This window comes from Uloborus diversus, chromosome 1 (assembly GCF_026930045.1).
Source record: "Uloborus diversus isolate 005 chromosome 1, Udiv.v.3.1, whole genome shotgun sequence".
NCBI lineage: Eukaryota > Metazoa > Arthropoda > Arachnida > Araneae > Uloboridae > Uloborus > Uloborus diversus.
The window spans coordinates 69,837,201-69,846,975 of NC_072731.1; the positions used below are offsets into that span (position 1 = coordinate 69,837,201).

General features: G+C 34.1%; 1 protein-coding gene across 1 annotated transcript; it reads right to left on the reverse strand.

The window, feature by feature from the left end:
• Positions 1-1,771: 1,771 nt before the first annotated feature.
• Positions 1,772-5,218, reverse strand: LOC129224659 (uncharacterized). The gene is made up of 3 exons (XM_054859236.1): positions 4,988-5,218; positions 3,241-3,850; positions 1,772-3,174 (listed from the first exon to the last, which is right to left on the reverse strand). Exons 1-3 carry the CDS (start codon positions 5,216-5,218, stop codon positions 1,772-1,774), a joined length of 2,244 nt encoding a protein of 747 aa, XP_054715211.1.
• Between the last annotated feature and the right edge of the window lie 4,557 nt (positions 5,219-9,775).

Sequence of the window (9,775 nt, forward strand, 5' to 3'; positions counted from 1 at the left end):
ATGTAACTTTTAATTTTTACTCATCATTTAATACACTTATTTGCATTTTTTAAAAATTTTACTCGAGATATTAAGAATACTTAATTTATTTGGCAATATACTCTAATGAGATCTTCATATCATTTACCTCCCCTAACAGCATTTTTTAAATAATTATTTAGCACTTTCACGCTGTACTTGCTATGTTTGTTATGAAAATCTGAGGCCTGCTTTTGATTATATTTCAGCATCTAGACCACTTAGAGACTTCAAGATTTTACTAAATGGTTTATTTAATCTTAAAGTACAATTTTGAGCCAAAAAATTAAATTCTAAAATAAAATTGTAACTTTGTTCAGGATGAAAACAATAAAGAAAATAACTGGGTTTATATGTCAAATCTGCCATTGCGGTGTTTTCGACTCGCACTTGGGGATCATTTTGGTGTCGAATTTTTTTTTTTAAATGCCATATTTACCTATTTTTTCCTAAAACAATCGTCATGTTTTTTCAAAAAAAAAAAAAAAAAAAGAAAACTTTTTTCGATTTTTTTTTATTGTAAAACTCAAAACTAATGAATGGTGGTTTTTTTCCCTTCTTCTTAGGAATAAAATACATGAACAAAAATTATGGTCATGATTTTTAAACGAATAGACGATTTTTGGCTACGGAAATAAAGTTTAAATATTTTTTTTCTTAATGATTTTTGGAGAGGGTCACTCATTAAATGTTGTAGAAAAAGTCTTTTATACTCTTCCACATTTAGGGTTTTTTTCGAATTTTTTAAAGTCGTGATACAATAAAAAACATAGTAAAGAGTTTTTTTTTCCAAATTTTGCGTTTAAACAATTTTAAATTTTTTTCATTGTTAAAAATTCATATTTTCTAAATTTTTTTGCGAAAATATAAGACATATCCTGCATAAAGTTTGTAGGATTATATCGAAACGAATGAGTTCATCGGATGCAATCAGCTTTTGCTAATTAATGTCCATCTCGTGCTAATGCATTCAGATGGTGAAAATAACTTTTCTGAGCTCACATTAGCTGAGGTCACAGATGCTTCTAACCGAACACTTTCAAAACCGTATTTTACAGGACGTAGAAGCGTCCCTGCTGCCAAGATAACCAAGTTCCTACCGCCAAGAAAATCAAATGTCAGCCGCCTACAAAACCAAATTGGAGTTTATTTTGGTATACTCAATCTCTAGTCGCCCCTGACGACGTACACCGGAATTTAACCGGAACGAAAATTCTTTTGATCTTTTCTTCTAAAAATTCTCGTTTCTACTCTTAGGAGACCACTTTTATCAAGCACGGGATTAAGTTGTCTAATTCGTTGTTCATTGGTTCCTCCTGGAAATGATTCTCGTTGTACCATCCTAAGTAAACTTTTTTCCGCATTTTTTATCTCCTGTACACTTAGATTTCCTTTTTGTTTAGAATTTTTAGACTTCGAATTCAAGTAGAACCTATAAATCCATCCAATGATTCTAATGAGTCTCGGATAATTTGAGTATCTGTGAAACATATCTTCGCTTTCCACATTGACTTGGGTATTTATCGCAGTACTCCTTCGCTTTTCTCGAGAAATTTCTTCATCATTGAAAACCAAATCAAATAGTGGCCATTCGTCTTCATTCTTCTTTAACCAAAGCGGGCCCTCCCACCATCTCATCGCCAGCAGTTGTTTAGCTGAGCAGCCCCTGGAAGGAAGGTCGGCTGGATTCTCTACTCCTTTCACAAATTTCCATGAATTTGGCTTTGTTAACTTCCTGATTTCACGTACTCTGTTAGCCACGAAAACTGTCCATATTTCTTCTTTTTGTATCCAAGACAAGACAACAGTCGAGTCTGTCCAAAATAAATTCAACATTCTGCCATTGCAAACTTTCTAAAACTGATGTGCATAGTCTTGCTCCAACAGTGGCAGCAATCAATTCAAGACGAGGTATAGTTATCTGCTTGGCAGGAGCCACTCTGGATTTCGAAGCTAATAAGTGAACCTCAACCTCTGTGTCCGTCTGGATTCTTAAAAATACCGTAGCAGCATAGGTACGCCCGCTGGCATCACAAAACGTATGGATGCTACAAGATTTCTTATTCTTTTCATGGCACTGCACCCATCGTGGAATTGAGACTTCTTTTAGCAGACAGAGGTCTTCAAACCAATGAAGAAATTTTCCTTTCATGCTTTCGTCTACTTCTGCATCCCAGGATATTCCAGATTTCCATAAGTCTTGCAACATCAGCTTAGGTAGAAGGAGAACTGGACTCACAAAACCCACTGGATCAAACACTTTGTGTGTAACAGCTAGAATTACTCGTTTAGTGATTTTGTCAAAATGTTGGTCTTCTATCCAAGTCAAACTCAATTTAATTGTATCCGTTTTTCGGTTCCAAATCAATCCTAAAAGATTTGTTTCGACTTCAGGGTTTTTATCGTTCGAATATTGCCAACATCTTAGGTTAAATTTTGCTTGTGCCATAATGTTAAGAGATTCTTCAATGAAATTTTGAAGTTCAGCTTCACTTTCAAGGCTGGATAAAACGTTATCTACGTAAAAACTATGTTTCAGTTTTTCTACAACTTTCTGATCGTGTTCTGTATTTTTCGTGCAATTTTGAAAATGATAATCTAAAACTGAGCCCAATAAAAATGAACTACTATTTACTCCGAACACAACTTTGGTGTGCTGAAATATTTTCAGTTCCTTTGTATCTATGTTCTTCCACCAGAAAAATTTAAGATATTCTCTATCTGGTGGCCTAATGCTAATCTGTAAAAAAGCTTTTTCTATGTCTGCAACGACACCGTATTTATTCGCTCTGAATCTTAGCAAAAGTGATGGGATTAATTCAATTAAATTGGGTCCAGCTTCTAAACATTGATTCAGTGACGGCGAAAACTTAGTTCTTGCAGACGCATCAAACACAGGCCGTACGGGAGTAGAACTGCTTTCTTTAATCACTGGTCTGTGGGGCAAGTAGTGTCCGCTATCAATATTTTCGCTTTGTTTCACTTCCTCGATTATGCCTGAATCTTCCCAATTTTTTAAAACTTCATCATATCGATTAATTAAATTTTGAGAGCAAAGTTTCCGTGTTGTTGTCTCCAGGCGTTTAAGCGCTAATTCTTTATTTGTAGGTAATGGTAGACGATCCTCGGCCCACGGTAATGCCACTTCATACCGTCCTTCATTATTTATAAAAACAGAATTCTGAAATTGCATTTTTATTTGCAAATCCTTTTCTTCCTTGCCTTTTTTAATGATCGGATCAGTAATGCCTATCACATCAAGGTTCCACATTTCTGTAATGGTAAAATCTTTCATAAATAAATTCGTTACCACCATTGTAGAATTGTCATCATGATTGTCAAATGGCATTTTCCCCATCAAGGTCCATCCAAGATGTGTTCCGACCGCTACGAGTCCACATGGCAGAACTATGACTTTTCCAGTGAGAAGCTTACCTGCTACATCAGCTCCAATTAATAAATCTATGTCTTCAGATTCTGTTTCTTTTGGAATCAATTGATCTGTCAAAATTATATTTTCTTTATTCAATTCTTGCGCACATGGATCTAACTTCAAAGTTGGTATTTTAGAACATATTTTTTCTTGGTCAAGTACTTCAAAATTGCAGTGATATTCTTTGTTAATACTGCTGACTAATACTCTGTGTCGGTAATGTTTTTCTATGTGTTCTTTACCACCAAACAAATTATGTATAACATTCTCTTCTTTAAGACGATCATACTGCATTTCTTCAGCGACTCGTTTACTCAGATATGACCGTTGGGAGCCAGAATCAATAAGACACCTCACGATTTTCCCTCCCTTTTTGCCTCGTAATCTGACGTACAAGGTCTGCAACAGAATGTTCGGACTACAAGTGCGGTTACTTAGCACTGTGTCATTCATAGCTTTTTGACCGTCATTCTCTTTCAGCACGTCTGTCTTCAATTTATCGCGCTCTTGGTGTTTATTTTCGTCGCACATTATAGTTGCATGTTTTCCATTACATCGCTCACAATTAATTCTTACTTTACACGTTCGAGTTCTATGACCCACTTTAAGGCAGCAAAAACAACAGCCCTTTTTCATTAATATCTTCTTTCTATCATCTAAATTCATTTTCAGCACATATCGGCAAGCAGATGATTCATGATTTTTCTTCTCACAAAATACACACGTGTTTGAATTTGTGGAACCAAAAAGTCCGACTGCAGTTGGAATCTTCTCTTCTTCCCCTCTACTCGAGCGAGGTGGTGAGGAATGTTTCTTAATTCGCCTCGAATCGAAGCTGAAACTTTCTTTCGCTAAGGAAATTCTTTCTTCCCCTTCAACCTCTGTTTTCAAAAAATTCATTAGAGAGGTCAATTTATTTAATTCTTTAGTATTTTCATTTTTTAAAGTCATGCTTCTTTCCCATATTCTAATAATATCTTCTGGTAAACAACTTTCAACTAATGGATACAAAATCGAAGCGTATTTATCGGAAGTAACACCCAGGGAATTTAATGCTCGGATATGTGATTCTATTTTATCATATAACTTGGCCAGGTGCATCTTCTTTTGACCCATTGAATTTGTCAGCACTAGACTCAATAATTCTCTTATATAAACTTCAATGAGCAAGTCTTCCCTACCAAATCTGGCAGTTAAACATTCAATTGCTTGTTCGTAATTTTCCGCAGATGGGGGAAACGAATCAACGAGTTCCCTGGCACGAGAGCCTTCTACAGTAGCTTGAGTTAAATAAATAAATTTATCTTCAGGTGCTATATTTATGTCTTCATGAATTTTTCTGAACTGACCCCAAAAACCGAGCCACTCCTTAATATCCCCATTAAATTTTTTCAACTCCACTCGCGGTAACTTAAATCGGCGTTTATTTAACTCCGTTTCAGTCACAACAGTTGAAATTTCATTATTAGTACTGCGCAGCATTTTTTCAGCTTTCGTTCTAAGTCGTATGAATTTTTCTTTGTACGACTCATATACGTTATATTCAACATCAAAATTCTCTTGAGCACAATCAGAATCATTAGCTAATATTTCATGAATTTCTTTTTCTTTCATATCAAGTGCACACCATTTCTCACTCAACTGGTTAGTTAAGACTTCTATTTCATCTTGACTACAATCTGTAGCTTTTAAGTATTCTTCCAGTTGGTTAGCGATTCTCGAAAAACCACTTCGTAATGGAGTGCGTAATTTCATCAAACTCTCCATCATTTATATTAAGAAAAAAAAAGCTATCTTTATCAAATATTATTAGTTTCCTTAACTTAATTCAATATAATTGCAAACGCCCACCCGGGGGCGCCAAAAAATGTAATAATCGGTATCTTGAGTTTAAATTTCAAGGTAAAAATCTTACCATTTTCCGATTCTTTCTGGGCGTTTGCATCTTTTGACTTCATGGAGAGTTACTAAAATTGACTAAAAAAATCACAGTACTATCAAACGAAAAAAAAAAATTCAATATATTAACAATATTTACAAATTCAAAGAACAAGCTTTGCAAATCGGACTGTATTAAAAAATCATTTTCGTTGTTCTAACGATTCTATTTATTTTTTATCTCAATCAGTTCACTTCAAATCAGAAAAGCGGTGGGCGAAAGGAAAAGTTCAAAAAATAAAAGTTCAAGGCTAAGCTTGATCGCGACACCTAGGACCATAAAGGGGAGGAGAAATTAAAGATAGAAAATTGCTATTGAAAAAGGTTTTCGTGTTCTTTGACGTGTGCCCAGACATAACAACGGATCAAGCTGAAATTTCGCACACACAACCCTTAAGCACCATAGGTGTGGCTTTTGTACCGTTTGATCCCTGCCTACTCCCCCCTCGTTCCTGTCCCCCAGACTTTACTCCCTAGGGGCATGTGATAACCCCCCGAAGGTCTGTGACAATGATTTTGTGTTAATTGCTAGCGAGGATATAATATGCATTAATATTATGGATGCATGTATTTAAAGTGTCTCTATATGTTAAAAAAAGGTAAGGTTAAAGAAATTGTGAAAAGAAGTCTGTGGCGGGTCTGGGTACACGAGACCCCATAGCACCTACAGCCTTGAAATTTTGTACAAATTTACATCGACACCTAAAGGTTTGCACCTGGTTCTTTTTTTTAAATTATTAATCGAATTTGTTTTTTGTAACTAATTTTAAAAGCTGATATTTCACTTAAATTGCCTATTAAAGGGATGAAAGATTTCCCCCACCCTTAACAGCAGATATAAGATTTTCTATTTTAGCGAAAGGTGCTAGGCTAAACTTAATTCAAGCCCGGAAATAAATATTAAAATATATTACTAGAGAACACGAATTAGAAAACGACTTTTCAAGCGTACAAATATGCCGTTTCTCAATGCTCATGAGTCCCTTAGCACGAATCTCTGTGCAAGTTTATATACGTTAGTTTGGAACGCAGAAAAGGCGTGTTCTTTAAAGTTTTTTTTTTTTTTTAAGTACTCGGTAACTCATACTTCTACCAGGTTCTTTTTATTTTCGAGAGGGAGCTGGATTGTATTCTGATTATGAGCTTTTCACTTAACTTAAAAGTTTTTAAGGGAGGGAGTAGGGGATTTTCATTTTGTTCGAAACGGATCACTTGACGTGTTTTCAATATGATTCCTTCTAAAAGACGATCTTTGTGAATCAAGTAAGATTGCGGAACTATCTTCGGGAGTTGGTGAGCGCCAACGAGCACGGGGCGGAGCCCCCTAGTCTTATAAAATAATAATAATAAATAAATAAAGGGAAAAAAACTTATCAAGTCATTAGTCACATTAGGATGGTGAGATAATCACTTTTATACATGAAGAAGCATTGATAAATACTTGAAAATCTAACCTTGATTTACTAAATTTACAGTGTAAAACGCAAATTTGAAAAAAAAAAAATCGTTTTGACACAGCGTTTAAAAGTACTGCACATAATTTGCCTAAAGGTTGCTTATTATTGCAACAACATGCATTAAATGGTAAACTGTGTGTGTCAAATGCCAAATTACCATTAAAGCGGACTTCCCTTTCAAATGGCATTCAATGTATGCTGAAAATTTTAATTGGAATAAATATGGAGTAGAAATGATATTATTACTGCGATTGAATCCATATTTGGAATTAAGTAAATAAAATCTTATTATTATTTTCAGGGAATACCTGAAACCAATACTATTGAAATAACTCATTATATTTCCTAAAAGAAAAGGTTTGAAAAACTGTATCAAGGTTTCGATGTTCATATAAGATATCCAGTGGTTAACCAACCCTATCACTGATTCTATTTATATCCTAAAATGCGTTCAATCGATCTATTATTTCAGCGAGCAAAAAGAACGAATAAGTATAAATAAAAGTAAAACGAGCCTTCGCACTGTTTTCGACGTTTCTAACATTTCTGTTACAGAAATCTACTTTCCAGGAAATGAGATCTTGACGTCATTTGAGGCGCCTGGTTCTTAAATCCAATTTATCCTGCAACCCAAAAAGACTCAAAAACTGTAATCAGAAAAGAAAACAAGAAATGGGGAATGAGATAGAAATCCGAACTCACAAGCCTACTGAGAATTCGAAGGATACACGATTTTCTTAAGAGCTATTTTCGATTGCAAAGTTTTCTACTTTTAAAAGTTCAAGAGATTTGGATCGTAGGTTTCAGTTAAGAAACACAGTATATCAAAACAGTTACGTTGACATATTTTAGGTAATTTTCGGTTGGAAAATTTTTGTTGTATCTTTCAAGTACGGGGGGGGGGGGTCAGAAAGGCGTCCAGTAGCTAACTATGCAACATTTAATTTCTATTTCCCATTTTATATTTAGCAATAAAATGTAGCAATATTGGAAAATCATCAGGTTTTGAGAGTAAATAAAATATGAATTGAATAAATACTTTTGTGCTCGATATTTATTGTTTTTTTTAATTATTTTTTTATCCTATCACTTATTACCTTACCTATTACGCATTCTCTAAGTAAACACATCACTTAGAGATTTCTATAAACTACGAATATTGAATTGAAGTTTTAAAATATTATTTAATTAATGAAAAATGTAAACAAATCATTAAAGGGGAATCATCGGCAATGTTATCACCACTGCATTTTACTCATTATTTTTAAATTAAATAATCATCTCATAAATATTTTGAAAAATCTAACGTAAAAATAAGATTAAAATAGTCATGGGATTTCATCTAATGTAATATTAATTAATTAGGTATTTGTTTCAATCACTAAATGACTTACATAATATTTATCGTATCTAACGCATATAATAAGGGCTATTTTAAAACGTTTCCCTAAACGAGACATTTTTCAATAAAAGTAGAAATTTAAAGTGTACCATTGTTTCATTTAATGAAAAATGTATTATCAGACATCAATTGGAAAATAAATAACAATCGAATGCATTTCCGCACTCGTTTCAACAAGGAAAAATTACTGCTTTCGAAATCAGTCTATTGAGATTATTAAATAAATGTGTAGCGAAGGCGGAAGGAAATAGTTCCAGGCAATTTTAATGACATCCTAAAATGTCCTAATGATTTCCTTTGAATACAAAGATAAATTCAACAACCTCATTTACGTTACCATTGTTAAGTTTAAATAAAAACGTAAATTATTCTTGAATTTGGAACGAATACTCTTATCGCTTTTAAGTAGCCAGCGGACATTGGATTCATTTGACTTATATTGTTAAAATTTTAATGAGACGCATTTCAAAACTTCTTATATGAAGGTAATTCAGGAAGTAAGCTACGTTTTGCTTTTCTGCAACAAAATAACTGCCTTTGTTAGTTCAGTATTCAGTGAATCATTGGCAAGATAGTAAGCAAGTTGTTCGGCGTTTTTTTTTTTTTTTTTTTTTTCAGGTTTATATGTTGACGGATACAAAAGTTGACTCAAGGCGGCGGTCAATAACCAGAAATAAACGTAAAAGTAGAACAACCCTGCAGCCAGATTGTTCAAGGAACTCGATCACCAACTTTAATACGGCGCATCAGTCATTGTATCTGCTACCTAATGGAGGTTACCAAACACGAAGTATGATGATTTTAGCTTATCCGAAGTATGTTATGACTACTTTAAAAGCTAAGCGTCGTGTTAAATTGTCATGCAAGCAGATAAATCAGGTTGGTGAATGCATATCTAAAAAATTGTGCAATATAATCGAGTTAACATTCTTTTACATTTTCTGAAATGTAAAACTAAGTTCTAACATTTTAAGAGCATTCATTTTTACTTGATTCATCTGAAATCACTTCAGTCTTGATTTGAAACAACGATCTCATATATGTCTTTGAAATAAAAGATCATATAGTAATTACGATGGAGTATATATTATAGACTATCGGATACACGGAATCATGAATATTGTGTTACATTCCTCCAGACCGAGTCTGCATCTTAGTATGTTTACCTCACGATCTCCATATTGCAGTTTTCTCGAAAAATTTCTAAGGGTAGGTGCTTGCAATTTCGAATTAAATAGCAGAAAACGGGAAAACTTCCCTTCTACAATCCTGCTTCGTGTTCAGGAACGACTTTCATTAGACATATTCTCCTTCTCATGTCTCACGGCGAGGCGCAGCGATAACTGCAAATACAGGGCTCCACACAAGTCACATGGAAATTGATACCGAGTATAACGTAGAGCACAATAGGGGAGACTATGGATACTTGATCCCTAGAGATACATGATCCCGTAGCCAAAAATGTACCAAAATCATTAAGTAGAAATTTGAAACCTGACAATTATATTAAAGTTACTGTTTGACCGC